Raw genomic sequence first — 18,931 nt, forward strand, 5'->3', positions numbered from 1 at the left:
TACTGAGGCACACAACACACCTGCCTAATTTTACAATTTTTTTTTCTTTATAGAGATGAGGTCTCACTATGTTGCTCAGGCTGGTCTCAAACTCCTAGGCTCAAGTGATCCTCCCACCTTGGGCTCCCAAAGTGCTGGGATTACAGGCATGAGTGACCGTGCCCGGCCACAGCAGATTCTTGTAACCATTACTTATAGCATATACCTGCAGATAAAGAAGTATCAAGAGGAAGGTTTAACATTTCATTATCATTTTAATTATACTTTATATTTAAAGAAGACCTTTTTCACTGCTCTGAATTTATATAGCAGCTTTCTTCTGAAAACACTACCACCAAAGCACTGTAGAGATATTGTTTATCAGGGCCAAATACTATCTTCATCCCACAAATGAGGAAGTTGAGGTACCTACAATTCATATTACAATACAGCTATCTCTGTAATGCAAATAAGCAAATGACTAAATATAAAATGGACTTTTACTTTTCCCCACCTCATCTTCCCATAGAGTCTTATGTTGGCCAAAGATCAACACAGATCAACAGAGTTGATCATGATACCCCTGAGTGATCCTTTTATCTGCTTCCCAATCCCCTTTGATTCTAGGCAGCAACTGTGGCAATGAGCTAAGATTTTGTAAACTCAGTTTGATTCAGCAAGACATAGAGAGGTTTGAATTCATTCTAGACCATAGAGTTTGTATAATCTCGAGACTGGCTCTTAATCTTTTTCTGTCCCTAAACATCCGAGGTTACAGAGCAATAATGGTTTACTACAACAAGGACTCTCACCAGAAGAGGTGGACTTTGAAAAAATCTCCAGTGGATTATGTTAACTGCTCCCACACTGTGAGCTAATTTAGGTTCATTCTAAAGTAAGGAGAAAACTAGAATATGTTTAAAATTCTATACAGCCAGAGCTGTCTAAGCCTTTTTAAATAGGAATTATTAAGATTTATGATAGATTTCAAGTTATTATAGAGTTGGGATCTTTATATTTTTGGATATACGTACAGATATAGTTTTAAAATGGCTCTGAATTGACTGTGGACATTTGGAGTAAAAACACTTTTATTTATTTATTTTTAATTTTTCAGATGGAGTTTCACTCTTGTTGCCCAGGCAGGAGTGCAATGGTGCGATCTTGGCTCACTGCAACCTTTGCCTCCCGGGTTCAAGCAATTCTCCTGCCTCAGACTCCTGAGTAGCTGGGATTACAGGCGCCTGCCACCATGCCCGGCCATTTTTTTGTAATTTTTGGTAGAGACAGGGCTTTACTATGTTGGCCGGGCTAGTCTGGAACTCAGGTGATCCACCCACCTTGGTCTCCCAAACTGCTGAGATTATAGGAATGAGGCATGGTGCCCGGCCATAAAAAAAACTTTTATTTCTTATTTAGCTTTGCATAGTGGTTTTCAGGTACCTAATTAATATCCACCTAGTGATCGAAAAATATACAGGAAATGGTGATGCGAAAAACAAACTTATTTATCTCAAAAGACTATCAACCTTCTAACTTCAGATCACCATGACTTTGTCTATTGTAGGAAGTTTTATTGAAGCTTCTTGGACAAGGTAGTAGGCCTACTGAAGGTCCCATGAACAGACAAAATATATACAAGGCAGCAAGCCAGACGGAAGGTATTAATAGGTAATACACTCCTTGGACCCAGATCTTTGAGTCAAGACAGCTGAGAAGGGCTTGATGAGGGGAGCAAGGAGAACATTAAAGCCAGCCGACTTTACTAGACAACTGCATTGTCTGATATCTCTCCCTTTGTCTGACTCAAGACAGTCATACAATAAACAATATACTCACCTTCAATTTCTGTCCAGTTGACAGCAATTTCTGCTATTGGAATTTTAAAGCACTGTGCTATGTACAGTAGTTCTACATCAAATGCCCTAAAATAGAAAATATATTGATATTTATTTTTAAAGACAAATAGAACACAACTGTATCTCTGCCTTGGCATGTTTTAAAGCAGCTTACATGGCAGATACAAACGTTATACCATGAACCTGAAGATCACATTCACAGAAGTCAAATAATTCAAGGCTGAGTAGTTCAGAAGTTTCAAGTCAAATATGATAAATTTAGAGTATCACTGCATAACATTGTATCTCTGTCACAACTCAGAAACTCACAGAGGTAAAACTAGCCTCATGGGTTCCGAGAAAAAATTTAATCCTGGAAAATTTCAAGATTGATGGTTTTCAATCCTAACCTTAACTAGACTAGCTCAAGGTAAAGAACTGACATTTTCACCTGATTCAGAGAGCTGATAAAACAAAACTCTGAGAGGCTCTAGTTGAGATTGTTTTGCATTACTTTACAGTTGGTTGCCTATTTTCTTCTATCATCAGAGGATCAAGATTACTTTTCTAATACAGTGTACCCAGGGCCTTCCTTGTCTTTTCTGTTCCCCTTCCCTGTGGTGTCCTGGACAATATAATATTGGCAACTGTTCAAAGTAAAAAGCTACTTTGGACTAGTCTGAAATACTCTTTGGGTATAACTAATACATACATAGGAATGTGATACATTGTCTTACTTGTCCTAATTAGTGCCATTGCACTAATACTGTTAAAACCATTTCCAGTCTAAATCTCCAGTGCATCCTTCCTTCCACTTAGGAAAGGTCTTTCTTAAAGCCTCTTTTCAGTCAGTGCCTTGGTCAAACCTGCTTTCCTTAAAGGTTCTGAATCCTGACTCATAAGTTTTCCTGGATTCTGCTTACAAAATTTATCTGAACTAGCTGCTTCTCTCACTGGCATTAAAGCTCAGGAAGAAAAGCACCTGTTACGTCTTCTTCATCGTCACTTCTTAAACTGTCTAAAGTCCTTGACTGTTTTGCTTTCATCCATGAGTCAGTCCCCACTTTCTAGGCTGCACAGAGCCCAGTTCAAACTTCTAGGGCTTGGTTGTAAAACATTATTAATACAGACAAGAAAATGCCTAAAGTCCACTTATATTTGATTTCTCCAATCCCAGACAACTTGAATTTGGGAGATTTTTTTTTTGGCCACAATACCGTCATCATCCATTAGCTAAATAGTTTAAATTCCAAGTTATTTGGATAATTCAATATGAAAACTATTTTTTAAAACAATGCTTTTTCTTATGCAAATAAAATACTTAGTTAAGATGATAAAATGATTTACAAAACTGGGTTGTAGTTTAAAACTTTCATCACCTAGAATTGTGATACTCATGAAAAAAGAAATAATGTCAGTATTAAGCCTGGTGCTTAACGCTTAACTTTCCTTTTAACACGAAAACAAAATATTAGCTAGTGGGCTGAGTTAGTTCTAATGATACTTTTGATAACCTGAATCAGATTATTATATATTATTTCTAAGGATATCAGTATATAGCTAGTGACTTACCAAATACACAAAACAATTAGTAAAGAAGAGTGGGGTGGTTAATTGAAATCACTTTATATTAAAAAAAAAAAACAAAACCCTAGACCAAAAGGGTTTTTTGGTTTTATTTTAAACAGGGTCTTACTCTGTCACCCAGGCTGGAATGCAGTGGCGCAATCAGGGCTTACTGCAGCCTCGACCTCCCCGGGCTCAGGTGACCCTCCCACCTTTGCCTCCCGAACATCTGGGAGCACAGGCCCAGATATTCCTTACTAGTCCTACAATTTTATCTTCTCTCTTCCAGTTTTCTTCTTTTGAGATTTCCTCAATTTTATTATCTAGCCCTCTTTTTGAATTTTCATCTCTATGCCACCATGCCCAGCTAATTTTTGTATTTTTTGTAGAGAAGGGGTTTCATTATGTATCCCAGGTCTTGAATTCCTGGGCTCAAATGATCCACCTGGGTTAGCCTCCCAAAGTCCTGAGATTACAGGCTTGAGCCACTGTGCTTGACCCAAAATTAAATTACATCTTTCTCCTCTCTCAAACATTTTAGAAGACATGAAGATATTTATTACACATACAAAAAAATGCAGCTCATATCACCATATTTTAAGTGTCCACTCTGTTACCTAAGCAAACATTTTAACTAAAATACCAAGTACTTCTATATAGAACCTTGTATTATTAGAGGGAAACAGTATAAGAGTTATTCTCCAACTAAGATGCCTCATTTGTTTATGCAAATATGGGTTGGGCTGAGCCACTGTGTTTTCTTTTCTTACTCAGTTCCTGGTACAGCTGTTATCTCACGAACAGATTCCTAAAGGACAAAAAATATGCTAAGACCCTGTTAAACCCAGCAGATGGACATGAACCCCACTGCTGCCTGCTGCAGCCCTACCAAAATTAAAGCAACAATATGGAAAAAACATAAGAACAAAGATGGGAGGAGATGATAATAATAATAATAAAAAAAAAACCTTGGAAGTTGTAGGGAACATGGACAAGAGCGGAGGGAGAAGGGTGCCACAGAGCACCCCAGAGGCTCAGGCACTGAAGGTCCAAATGATGTCTTCAGGTGAAGACACAGGTGGGGCTGCAAGTTGGACTCACTGAACATCTAAGATTTTCCTTCCCCTCATGCCTTTTCTCTGTTGGTTCTGTGAATGCTACAGCCAGGCTCACAGCTCCTAGGCAGGCTATTGAAGGACTCCACTTTCATGAAAATGACCTGTCCAAAAGACAATGACAGTTGGGACTTTCTCACATGTGGCTCTGCTGGTTTAACCTGTAGTGAAATTTATCAATCAGAGGCTCTGCGCATGGACACAGCTTCTACGGAGTGTTTTAGTGCCATACTATAGACACGTGAAGAATGAGTCATAAAAAGAAACATAAAAAATCAGAGGCAACAGAAAAAATGCAGGTAAAGAAAATGACAGAGTTTTAAATAAGATATTCAGAGGAGGGAAAGGAATTATTCCTCCCTGGAGACATGGGATTAGTCAAGTGCCTTCCCTCTAATTAATTCCCCATCCCTAGACATATCCTGGGAGGGACCCTACCCAGTCATTTTATCTACCCCAACTGCGGTTAAAGTGGCTGGAGTGGAGTCTTGGATACATCACACTCGAGTCAAACCCTGGATACTGCCAAAGAACCTGAAAATCCAGGAGACAACACTAGCTATTCCTGTGAACCTCTAGAGGATCTGCACCTGCTCTTCAAGCAACAACAGTGAGGAAAGTAACTAGAATGGTAGATCCGCAATCCCCATGGCCCTCCCTTGTCATATTTTTGTTTTTACTGTTCTCTTACTCCCTTTCACTCTCACTGCACCTCCTCCATGCCGCTGTACTACCAGTAGCTCCCCTTACCAAAAGCTTCTATGGAGAATGCAGCTTCCCGGAAATATGGATGTCCCAATGTATACGAGTTTTTCTAAAGGAAACCCCACTTTCACCGCCCACACCCATATGCCCCTGCACTTCAGGCCATACATTTCAATCCCTGTATCTTTAATCTCCTTGTTAAGTTTGTCTCTTCCAGAATCGAAGCTGTAAAACTACAAATGGTTCTTCAAATGGAGCCCCAGATACAGTCCATGACTAAGATCTACCATGGACCCCTGGACCGCCCTGCTAGCCCATGCTCCATTGTTGATGACATCAAAGGCACCCCTCCAGAGGAAATCTCAACTGCACGACCCCTACTACACCCCAATTCAGCAAGAAGCAGTTAGAGCGGTCATCTCCCCAACAGCACTTGGCTTTTCCTGTTGAGAGTGGGGACTGAGAGACAGGACTAGCTGGATTTCCTAGGCCGACTAAGAATTCCTAAGCCTAGCTGGGAAAGGTGAGCACACCTACCTTTAAACATGGGGCTTGAAACTCAGCTCACATAAATTTCAAATGTTCCCACCACAAAAAAATGGATGTACATTAATTAGCTTGATTTAATTATGCCACATTGTATTCATAAATCATAACATCACTTTGTATCCTATAAACATATGCAACTATAATTGTCAATTTACAAAAAAATAGAAGGATCTACTCAGTACTCAACAAAAAGGATGAAAAAGAACTACATTAAGGCCTAGAATTATAATATTTCAAAACACTGTAGAGAAAAAGCTTCCAAAAGGGGGTGGAAACAACATGCGAAGAGTCAAGATTCAGAATTGGACTCCTTCACAGAAGCATGGAGTGCCAAAGACAATACAGGAATGTTTCCAGAATTCTGAGGAAAAATTTCCATTTTGAATAGTTATAATCCTTTCTCTACCTAACTATAAAACAAATATGAGGGTAGAATCAATTTTTTTTTCACATGCAAGGAATCAAAAAGTTTCTCATATTTTTAGAAAGTTAATAGGGGAATGTGCTCTACTAAAATAGGGGTATAAATAAGGAAATGGAGATAGAGGATGGAGCAAACTGTATCACAGGCCAGAGAGCAAGCAGAAAGACAGGAGCTGACTGAGATGTCTCCAATGGAAATGAAGAAATGCAGAATCTGTGTTTAAACACAGTGAGGGAACCTGAACATGAGTAAGTAACAGAAAAGCAAACAAAAACCCCAAACATTTATTACCTTCAGGAAAACAAAAAGTAGTACAAGAAAGGTAATATAATCATGCTGCACTCAAATGTGAATTATCTTCACACAGCTCTGACAATCAATACTGACAATAAATAATTATTTAAAAACTGTATTTGGAGTTTACGTGTGGAGGGTATACAGAACTTGAAGAGAATTTTAGTTCTTAGCATCTATTTCCTATTTTGGAAATTAATATCTAAAACTGAACATTTGAGAAATAGCTATGCAGATCCATTATTCTGAACATAAATGCAAATACAACAAAGAAATAGCAAAACACAGCTGAAAGTGGCCACAGCTATGGAGTGGAAATTGGGGCAAGGAATTACTATTCTAAGCCTATAACTATTTAATATACAAAATTATAACACTGATTAAAAATAAAAAGTATTCATTGATTAAAAATAAATGATTAAAATATAAAAATAAAAAGTTAAATTAAAATTAAAATATAAAATAAAAATAAAAAGTATTTAAAAATAAAAAGTATTCATTGAAGCAAAGTTCATTTCAAAGAAAAACACACATATATATTATTATTGAGACAGGGTCTCGTTCTGTCACCTAGGCTGGAGTGCGGTGGTGCAATCAAGTGCTCACTGCAGCCTTGACCTCAGGGCTCAGGCTATCCTTCTGCCTCAGCCTCCTGGATAGCTGGGATTATGGGCATGTGCCACCACGCCTAGCAAATAATTTTTTTTTTTTTTTGGATGGAGTCTTGCCTGCAATCTCCACTTCCCAGGTTCAAGTGATTCTTCTGCCTCAGTGCCCTGAGTAGCTAGGATTTCAGGTGTCCACCACCGTGCCCAGTTAATTTTTGTATTTTTTTTTTTGTAGTGATGGGGGTCTGCCATGTTGCCCAGGCTTGTCTTGAACTCCTGGGCTCAAATGATCTGCCCACCTCACCCTCCCAAAGTGCTAGGATTACAGGTGTGAACCACTACACCTGGCCCAAGTATTTTAACTTCCATAAATGGAAAGAATTTAGGTGAAGTACGGCTCTGAAGATGAAGCTATATACATAGTTGGTTCTCCACATCCATGGGTTCCATGTTTGCAAATTCAACCAATCATGGATTGAAAATATTAAAAAATAAACAGCAAAAAACCACAATAAAAAAATATAAATAAAATATATAAGCTGAGTGCAGTGGCTCATGCCTGTAATCTCAGCACTTTGGGAGGCTGAGGTGGGAGGATACGTGAGCTCAGGATTTCGAGACCAGCCTGGCAATGTGGCAAACTCTGTCTCTACAAAAAAAATACAGAAATTCGCTGGGCATGGTGGCATGCACCTATAGTCCCAGCTACTCTGGAGGCTGAGGTGGGAGGATTGCCTAAGGCCAGAAGGCAGAGGCTGCAGTGAGCCGTGTTCACTCCAGCCTGAGTGACATGAGACCCTATCTCCAAAACACTAACAACAAAAAACAAACATACAGTACGACTATTTACATAGCACTTACCTCGTATGAGGTATAAATAACCTAGAGATGATTTAAAGTATATGAGAGGATATGCGTAGATTATACGCAAAGACTACACCATTTTATAGCAAAGACTTGAGCATCTGGACAGATTTTGGTATCTGTGGATGATGGTCCTAGAAGTAATTCACTGTGGATACCAAGGGACAACTGTGTGTGTGTGTGTGTGTGTGTGTGTGTGTGTGTATATATATATGTATCTGAATTTGAAGGCCAAATTTACATAAAACTTTGTAATCTATTTTTATATTTAACGTACCCATTTTATTTATATTAATATTTGAATATATATACTTAACGTACCTATACTCAACTCTGCAGTTCTGAATCCAAAGAGACACTGAGAGTCTTTTTTTGAGACAGTCTCTCACTCTGTCACCCAGACTGGAGTGCAGCGGTGTGATCTCGGCTCACTGCAACCTCTGCCTCCCGGGTTCAAGCAATTCTCCTGCCTCAGCCTCCCAAGTAGCTGGGATTACAGGCACCCGCCACCATGCTTGGCTAATTTTTAAAAATTTATTTTTAGTAGAGACGAGGTTTCACCATTTTGGCCAGGCTGGTCTTGAACTCCTGACCTCAAGTGATCCACCCGCCTCGGCCTCCCAAAGTGCTGGGATTACAGGCGTGAGCCACCGCGCCCAGCCGGTATCGAGAGTCTTAACTTTAGGTATACTCCTTCACAGATTTCTAATACCTAGAAACTATTTGATTTCAGTTTCTTGAAAATTCTGAGAAAAATTTCAATGAATCCTTTGGAAAAAATAGTCAAATGTCAAAGGTGACATTTGGAAATAAGGCACAGATGTACAACTTGGTTTCTGTAACTTATATTGTTCTTGAGTCTTGATTTAAAGTGCAGGAACAGAGACGCTTAAATAAAAACCACTGATGACATATTATTGTGGTGAAGGGTATACTGCTCATTAAGCTGATACATGTATACTGGTGGTTCTCCTTTAGAGGCACCAAATAAACATAATGTACCCTAAAGAAAAATGTGAGCAGTTAAAATTTTAAGTGATTTTGTTTAAGATTTTTTTTTAAGATTTAAAATTTTAAGAAAATTTTTTTTCCCAAAAAAAAAAAAAAAAAAAAAAAAACAGAGACAGGTTCCACCACATTGCCCATGCTGGTCTCAAATTCCTGGACTCAAGCAATCCACCTGCCTCAGCCTCCCAAAGTGCTAGGATTACCAGTGTGAGCCACCATGCCCAGCCATTAAGTGAGGTCAATCTTATGTCAATTAACACCAAAATAAATAAAAGGCTTGCATGTAACATTAACACTAAAAAAAGGAAAAAAAAACCCAATAATGTTCTTTAACTTAACCCCACAAGACCTGCTGTCTAATACAATAGCCCCCTGGCACATGAGGATACTAAGCACTTGAAATGTGGCCAGTCTGAATTGAGTTGTGCTGTAAATTTGACTACATAGTACAAAGAAAATAATGTAAAATATTTCAACTTTTTTCATACAGATTGCATGGTGATATGACAATATCTTCGAAATATATTGGATAACAAGTAAATCTTATCGGTGCCTTTTTACTTTTTTTTAAGAGACAGGATTTCACCCTGTTGCCTAGGCTAAAGTACAGTGGTGCAATCATAGCTCACTGCAGCCTAAACTTCTGGGCTTATGAGGTCCTCCTGTCTCAGTCTCCCGAGTGGCTGGGACTACAGGCACACATACCACCACACCTAGCTAATTTAAAAAATCTTTTTTTCGAGAGACAGGGTCTTGCTATATTTTCCAGGGTAGTTTTGAACTCCCAGCCTCAAGTGGTCCTCCCCACCTTGGCCTCCCAAAGAATTGGGATTACAGGCATGAGTCATCTTTTTACTTTTTAAATGTGGCTAACAGAAAATTTGAAATTACATATATGCCTTGCCTCTGTCTCATTTCTATTAAATAATGCTGCCCTAGAATAATCTTGACAGGAAAGCTTCATGATTTTTAAGTTATCAATCCTAACCTTTTATATATTTCAACAAAAACGAAAGATCCTCATCAATGAAAAACAGTATTCTCAATTTCTAAATTCTTCCTTTCAAACTACAAAGAAGCTGCATCTCTGACCCTCATCCTGGAGGCAACAGCTGACTGAAAAATAGCTAATGCAGACAGAGGGCTTTACTTCTAGAGCTGTTTCTTAAATTAGATTTTCTGATTTCGGAGTTTATTAACTATCAGTTTATTTTATTTTTCAACATAAAAACATATCTAAATTTGACAACTAATGTACACCACTTAAAATGTTTTAATCTAGGAAAAAAAGATTTTAAAAAGTTTGAATGATAATTCTGAAAGTACATTTTTAAAAGTAATATTTTCGGGGTTATATGGCATATATTTCTAGGAAGACAACAGGTCTTTGAAAACAGATGCACAAAAGTTGTAGAGTATAAAAATAGACACATGCTGGCATAATCATGCAGATATACAACATGAACAGGATTCACAAAGAACCCATGACTAAGTTATTAGTTCTTTCAACAGTATTTACTGGGTACCTACCATGTGCCAGGCATGATATTAGATAGTGGGATATACTAATAAGTAAAATTAAATGTGACTCTTGCTCTCATGGAGGAAGATTATGTTTTGAGAAAAAGAAACATTAATTACACAAATGTAAGAAAAAACTACAGATGTCATAGGTGCTATGAATACAGCACATGTACTGCAACAGGGTATAATTAGGGGCACCTGAGCTAATTATATTCTATTTAGAGAGTGAGGGCAGGCTACCCTAAGGAAGATCTGAAGGAGAAGGTGAGAAGGGGCTTGGTTAGAAAAGAGTCCGCATGTGGAGGAGACACAGGTGGGGCCAGACTAAAGACCGTGGGAAGCCCATGAAGAATTATAAGCAGAAGAGGTGCATATGATTGATCACACTTAAGTTTGCGAAGACATTGTGGCTACAGCATGGTGGTCTGGAGAAGGATGGTGTTCTGGATGGCGGTGATGGAGATGGAGAGAAATGGGGGAACATAAAAGCTAAAATCAACAGGCCCTGTCATGGATTGGATATATGCATATGGAGAATGTCAGGGCTGATGTCAGGGTTTCAGCTTCTGTACGGCAGTGCTAGCCACCTGTATCTCCAGTATATTTCAAAAGAGAGTCAGAAGTATCAAATGCTGCTGATGGGTTAAGTGTGACAAGTGATCATTTACCATGACCACTGGCTTCAATGACACAGAGGTGGATAGATGTTAAGATGAAGTAGACCGGATGTGGTAGCTCACGTCTGTAATCCCAGCACTTTGGACGGATCACCTGAGGTCAGGAGTTCAAGACCAGCCTGGCCAACATGGTGAAACCCCATCTCTAGTAAAAAACACAAAAACTAGCGGGGTGTGGTGGTGCCCACCTATAATCCCAGCTACTTGGGAGGCTGAGGCAGGAGAATCACTTGAACCCGGGAGGCAGAGGTTGCAGTGAGCGGAGATTGTGCCACTGCACTCCAGCCTGGGTGACAAGAGCTAAACTCCATCTCAAAAAAAAAAAAAAAAAAAAGAGGAATGGGAGAAAATCCATATGAAGAAGGTGGGGTGAGGAGTGAGTGGGAAGCAAGAAAACAAAACCAGTGAATATAAACCACTTTTTCAAGAGAAGGTTGCTTGTGAAGGAGACAGGGGCTACAGCTGGAAGGGCACAGCAGGGTCAATGGAGAGGGTTCTGGGAAATATGTGATGGAGGGGAAAAGGCTGAATACACAAGAGATGAAACACATGGACAGGATTACGTTTTGACAAGGTGGATGGAGATGTAGAGGTCAAAAGATCGGCCTTAGAAAAGACACATCATCTCCTGTAGAAGGAAGAAAAGAGAAAATGGGTGCCCTATTCTATTCTGATATTTCTGAGCTTTTTCTCTTTTCTTTAAAGGAAAAAAAAAAGGAAGTCTAAGGAAAAAAAAATGTTTTCAGGCCATTCAATTTCTACTGTCTACAATTAGGGTGAACACACATAAGTTTATACTATATTGTTGGGTTTGTATATTTTCAAAATAAGATCCAACTCAGGAAAAGTATAAAGGCAAGATCAAGTTTACATACATTAGTGTCAATTTTGTTTAAATCTACATGTTCATTATAAATATACAGGGCTGTTTCTCATTACCTAGAATGATGGCTGGGTAATAAGACAGACTGGATACATTCCAGTCAGAAACCTACCATCGTTCAACGTGTAGCGATGAAAACGTCTGCGAAGCTGCTTCTCGAGTAAATAATTTGAACCCACACTGTGTGTCCCTGATTCCTTTGACACAAAGGAACCACACCAGAAAGTGGAACCCATACATGAGAAGAGTACGGAAGTAAGAACGCTGAAAACAAAGACAAAATATAAATGACTTTTCTATTCATTTGTAAAGGAGACACTGAAAACACCTGGTTGTAGACAACTGTATTTTAATACTTAATTGACTGGTAGATCTTACATAAGAACACCACTGTTCCATGAGCTTCACCAACAAAGTACATTAAAGAAACAGCAAGGATGCCTACTTCTTGGAGCAGAGCAGAGGCACTAGGAAGCAGTTACTCATTTCCTGGAGGTTAAGTCAGACAAGAAAAATCACAAGACTGTGAGTGGCCAGGGCTTTAGCCTACCAGGAGAAACAGGTTAGGGGCTGCTGTGAGCAAGGAGAACATCTTGTTGACTTACATATTTTACGCTGCTTTGCCCCACTTACATTTCAGTTTCAAAAAAGATGTCAGTTTCCAGGATGTATTGACAAAACAAAACACAGATACAAGCCTGCAGGTGATACTTAACTAGTGAGAATATTGACAGAAGACATATAGTAGAGTATCATGAAGGTTATGGACTAGAAAGGAGTTTGAAACAAACACCTGGTCTTTCTAACTATGCCAGAGATCTAATTAAATACATTTAAAATATTGAGTTCTTTAATACTTTGGATATTAAAATTAAGTAGGTTTTAATCCCATCTGAAGTTTCACCATTGTTATTAATTTTATTAGTAGTAACAATATTCCATTATTCATAAAACATTGCACACTTTAAAACATAAGAACATAAGATTATTATCACTGTATTCCAGACTTTCATATTCAAGATTTAATAAAAGATAGGATCTTTTAAAAAAATAAAATAACAAAATATTTTTTTAGAGACAGAGACACCTTCTGTTGTCTAGGCTAGAGTCCAGTGGTGTGGTCATGGCTGGTCATGGCTCACTGCAGCCTCAAATTCCTGGGCTCAAGTGATCCTCCTGCCTCAACCTACAGAACAGCTGGGATCACAGGCATGTGCCACTACACCCAGCTCCTTTAAGACAGGCTCTTTTAAAATGTTCCTTAGTTAAGGCAAGAGACTCAAGTAATGATGCGTTACTTACGTATACAAGCAACCTATTCAGAGTCTATAAGAACATTTAATATCTCATACTATAGGATAAAGGTCCCTTCCTCCTTTTGGCTTTTGCTTTTCAAAATTATAATGTTTAGTATCATTCTTCCTTTGCATGGCTTTTTCTATCATCATCAAACAGAACCACAGAAGAATAGAATAACACAGAAAAAGCACCAAATCAGGCCAGGTGTGGTGGCTCACACCTATAATCCCAGCACTTTGGGAGGCTGAGGCAGGTGGATTGCCTGAGGTCAGGAGTTCGAGACCAGCCTGGCTAACATGGCGAAACCCCGTCTCTACTAAAAATAAAAAATTAGCCAGGTGTGGTGGCACACACCTGTAGTCCCAGCTACTCAGGAGGCTGAGGCAGGAGAATTGCTTGAACTTGGGAGGTGGAGGTTGCAATGAGCCGAGATGGTGCCACTGTACCCTAGCCTGGGTGACAGAGTGAGACTCCAACTCAAAAAGAAAAAGAAAAGAAAAAGCACCAAACTGAGCAGGCCTATATGTGAATCCTGGCTCCATTACTAATTAGCAGGGTGACCTTGAACAAGTTACTTCAACCCTCTAAATCCATTTCCTCACTGATAAAACGAGAATAATGCCTACCTCACAAAGTTATTATAAGGATTAAATGAGATTATTTTAAAGAACATAGCCAAGTGTTTGGCACAGAAAATAACAGGAACTCAATAATGTTTTTCATAAAGGAAGAAAGCTTGAAAGCTTACTTTACTCTCCTGACCACAATTTTACTTATGTATTAAATAGGGCAGGAAGGAAAGGAAGAATAAAATACTTATCTATAAGGTATGTAAAATAAACTTTTAAAAATGATCTAGCACTTCTCATTTATCATCTAGAATCATTAGTTATGGTTTGATGTAAATATATCTTACCTCTCTAAGTAGATAGGGCAGAAACCTCATCTTAAAATACTTTAGGAATCTCACAACAGCTTGCTCAGTGCCTTCCATATAAAATACTTCCAATAAATACTGGTTGACTGATTAAACCTCCAAAAGAGCACTTATGCTTAGGAAAGGAACAAACAGATTGAAAGATAGAAAAATAAAAATTAAAGGTAGAATAATAACACCTATAAATTATTCTCCTTGAGTGATTTTAATGTGATTTGAGTGAGCTTATTTGTTAGCAAATAAAACTATTCATGACTGCTTTTGCTTGGATGTTACTACAGAATTTTTGTTGTATGTTTTAGGATAATGGCTATTTTTTTAAAAAGCAGAAAAATGTAGAGTTCACATGAAGTCCTTATTTGATTTCTAATATATTTAAAAGCTTAACAAGGTTAGCCACAACAAGAGAATCTTGTTTTTATTTTTAGAACTTTGCAAAATATCTTAAAATTTAGAAGATACCTAAAATATAGTGTACACTTATTTAGTTAAGTGAAGCTACTAAAAGAGAGTAGGCTTATATGATCTTCTGAAATGGCCATTTAAAACATTAAGGAAAACAATTTTAACTGTTTCAGTGTTAACGCTAATATCTTCGATGTTTATAAAATGTAAACAAGAAATTAATTTGGGTGAAATTTAAAGCTGACTGCTAATTTCATTATCTTAAAATAAGAAGTTCAAAGAGGTCCCAGGACTTAAGCAAAGACTCTTTAAACAAAAACTAAAAACATTAAATAACCACTAATGGATTCTATTTTTGAATCCTTTTAAAATGATAAATTCAAGAACAGCCAGGCAGTATATAAACATTACGTTGTGCAGAACACATGGGAATATAAGCACTTTTAAGGAGGATACAAGGCTCCATCGGGGCAGGGTCATGTTTGTCTTCCAAGGGAGCAGTAAAAGAGGTGGTAGAATAATTGAGAAATGTAGAAAAATATCAAGGAAAGATGTTTCTGAACAGTATGCAAGAAGCTACTGAATGTTACCCTGATTAATTCTTTTATAATTTTCTCATTGTCCACAGATTGATCACCATGCAAGGGTTTATATGGCTGACAGCACATGAAGGGGAATGGAAAGTCATGCTGCAGTTTTCTGGACATGAGGCACATGCATGTCTTGGGCCTCTTGGAGAGAACCTTTTATGAGACAGGTATGGTTCTGTAAGAATAGGCTGGACTTGAACAAGCCTACTGAGCAGCAGTTGTCACAGCATCTGCAGCAGACAACCAATGATCTCTAGTGAGTATCACAGGTTGTCCTTTCTTTCTACAGAATGGCAGCCAATTCTGTGGGAACCAAGAGCACTCAATCAAACACTAGATTTTAGAGATGAAAGAATGGATGGATGGAGACAAGATAAATTATAAATCTGTGGCTCCTGCGATTGATCCCTTGATACCTGGCTAAGAGCAGTACTAGGTAGAATATGTAGACCAAAGCATAGTCTCATTTAAATACCAATGTGTTTCTAGGAAAAATTCAGAGTTTTCAACCAATGCAAGATCTAAGTGAAAAGAATTTACACCATGAAAAACAAAACCAAAACACATGGCTCCTTTCTACAGCCACCACCAACAAATACAAGGATTATCCCTTGGCTGTATTACTCACTGGCTCCTAAGTCTGTCTTTGGCTATCTATTTCTCCAAACTATCTTTTTTCCTACACCAAGTAGATTATCCTTTTTCATCTAATTAATGTATTTTTTTAAAAAAAAAGAAAGAAAAAAATTTACTTACAAAACCATTAAATTAGTTTGGTTTATTTTCATTAGCTGTTTTTGTGTGCAAAAACAAATTTTTATTTTTATTTTGAGGAGGAGTCTTATTCTGTCAGCCAGGCTGGAGTGCAGTGGCCTGATCTCAGTTCACCGGCAACCTCTGCCTCCCGGGTTCAAGCGATTCTCCTGCCTCAGCCTCCCAAGTAGCTGGGTTCACCACACCCGGCTAATTTTTACATTATTAGTAGAGACGGGGTTTTACCATGTTGGCTAGGCTGATCTCAAACTCCTAACCTCAGGTGATCCACCCGCCCCAGCCTCCCAAAGTGCTGGGATTACAGGTGTGAGCCACTGTGTCTGGCCTATGTGTTATTTCAACAAAGATAATTGTATTTATAATATCACACTATTTTTTACAAACAACCTAATATTTCAGGTTTTATCCCATGTTATTAAATAGTCTCCATTATCATCAGCTTTACTGGCTGCACATTTAATCTAGGGCTATAGCTGTATTTCCTATTGTGGGAATTTAGTATTTAATAGTTTCTACTACAATTTTATATCTATCTACATATATAATATTTTATAAGTATACATATATGTTATTTTATAATTATACACATATATATAAAATGTGCTGAACATCTTAGACACATACTTTTCTTTTTCTTATCCCCTGTGCATTGGTAAATTGATGAAGTTGGATTAATTCCAAGCTCTCTTCCCATTTTAAATACCTAGGAGTGTGCTATTCTGTATGGTTAACAGATTAACGTTTTTCTTTTTTTTTTTTTTTTTTGAGACGGAGTCTCGCTCTGTCGCCCAGGCTGGAGTGCAGTGGCACAATCTCGGCTCACTGCAAGCTCCGCCTTCCGGGTTCACGCCATTCTCCTGCCTCAGCCTTCCGAGTAGCTGGGACTACAGGCGCCCGCCACTGCGCCCGGCTAATTTTTTTCTATTTTTTTTTTTAGTAGAGACGGGGTTTCACCATGGTCTCGATCTCCTGACCTTGTGATCCGCCCGCCTCGGCCTCCCAAAGTGCTGGGATTACAGGCGTGAGCCACCACGCCCGGCCCAGATTAACGTTTTTCAAACATCAGTGAGATCTCTAGGATACATAGAATACTAGACTAGGTGCTAGTAAAACAATTCTAAAAAAAGGAGAAGGGGCCAGGCGTGGTGGCTCACACTTGTAATCCCAGCACTTTGGGAGGCCAAGGAGGGCAGATGACGAGGTCAGGAGTTCGAGATGAAAAGCAAAACCGTCTCTACTAAAAATACAAAAATTAGCTGGGTGTGGTGGTGCACGCCTGTAATCCCAGCTACCAGGGAGGCTGAGGCAGGAGAATCGCTTGAATGCAGGAGACAGAGGCTGCAGTGAGCCGAGACTGCACCACTGCACTCCAGCTTGGGTGACAGAGCTAGACTGCGTCTCAAAAAAAAAAAAAAAAAAAAAAAACAGGCGGGGCACGGTGCTCATGCCTGTAATCCCAGCACTTTGGGAGGCCAAGGCAAGTGGCTCACCTAAGGTCAGGAGTTTGAGACCAGCTTGGCCAACATGGTGAAACCCCTTCTACTAAAAATACAAAAATGAGCCAGGCATGATGGCGCGTGCCTGTGATCCCAGCTTCTTGGGAGGCTGAGGCGGGAGAATCACTCGAACCTGGGAGGCGGAGGCTGCATTGTGCTGAGATCGCACCACTGCCCTCCAGCCTGGGTGACAGCGCGAGACTCTGCCTCAAAAATAAATAAATCAAAAATAAAAAGAGAGGATGGGCTTCTGCACTTCAATACAATCCTTAAAAGGTTTTGTCACCCTGTCATCAATGTATCTTTTTTAAAAATTAAAATTCCTACGTATCTCTTTTCTGAATCATTGGAGGAAAGGTTCAACCTTTTATTCCACTGGTTCTCAAAGCCTCGTGTGCATAAGAGTGACCTGGGAAATTGTTACTCTAGTTTTTCTAACACAGTCTACAAAATGAAAAATTAAACATCTTTAGTGACATTTTTATACCCTAAAAAGGCAGTTGCAAACTTGTCAAATTTTACAGCATAGTGTTTTTCTAAGGGGAATGAGGTTAAAAAATAAATTTAAACTCTGAATAAAACTCAAAACAAAGCACTTAACTGTGCCAATGTTAGAAAAAAATAAAGGCAAGTTGATTGGTTAAAAAATGCATCATTTATGCCGGGTACAGTGGCTCACACCTGTAATCCTAGCACTTTGGGAGGCCGAGGCAGGCGGATTACCTGAGCTCAGGAGTTCAAGACCAGCCTGGGCAACACAGTGAAATCCTGTCTCTACTAAAATACAAAATCATAGCCAGGTGTGGCGGTGTGTGCTTGTAGTCCCAGCTACTCGAGAGGCTGAGGCAGAATAACTGCTTGAACTCGGGAAGTGGAGGTTGCACAGTGAGCCAAGATCATGCCACTGTACTCTAGCCTGGGCAACAGAGGGAGACTCCGTCTCAAAAAAAAAAGAAAAAAGCATAATTTAGAAGTTTGTTTTATAACTGAACAGATTCTCTTTGTCTTAAAAATATATTAAAAAGAACTGCTTGCATCCTAAGGCAAAGCGAAATCCATATCCTCTTGTATACCCTTAAAAAAATCAATTCTAAAATGTGCCAATCCTTCATAAGCTTTCCACAATTAAAACATTATTTTCTTTTGAAAGGAACCTCATGTTTAAGAGATTAGACAGAAAAGCCAATTTCTTGCCAAATATATATGTAAAAAAGGAAATAAAAGCCAATTAATTGGCTGTCCCATGCCAATTAAAGAAGTCTCACCTGAGCAATTGATTCTTTTTCCAAATGAGCTCGAGATCCACATGCTATAGCCATTTGATTCTGAGGAAAAAAAGAGAGATAGTTTTTCAATATTTAAATATCACTAATAAAAATATTTATTTTCAATGAGA

At 38.7% G+C, this 18,931-nt stretch overlaps 1 protein-coding gene across 4 annotated transcripts in view; it reads right to left on the bottom strand.

Annotated features, from left to right (window-relative positions):
- ALG5 (ALG5 dolichyl-phosphate beta-glucosyltransferase) overlaps positions 1-18,931 on the bottom strand; it is a 50,831-nt gene that overhangs the window by 866 nt on the left and 31,034 nt on the right. For all 4 annotated transcript variants that reach the window (XM_007960172.3, XM_007960173.3, XM_073013442.1 and 1 more), the window contains 3 exons: positions 18,801-18,860; positions 12,147-12,298; positions 1,819-1,904 (listed from right to left, as the gene is read on the bottom strand). In XM_007960172.3, coding sequence (XP_007958363.3) covers positions 1,819-1,904; positions 12,147-12,298; positions 18,801-18,860 — 298 coding nt within the window. The remainder of the gene's footprint in view (positions 1-1,818; positions 1,905-12,146; positions 12,299-18,800; positions 18,861-18,931) is intronic.

This window comes from Chlorocebus sabaeus, chromosome 3 (genome assembly GCF_047675955.1).
Source record: "Chlorocebus sabaeus isolate Y175 chromosome 3, mChlSab1.0.hap1, whole genome shotgun sequence".
In the NCBI taxonomy this organism is placed as follows: domain Eukaryota; kingdom Metazoa; phylum Chordata; class Mammalia; order Primates; family Cercopithecidae; genus Chlorocebus; species Chlorocebus sabaeus.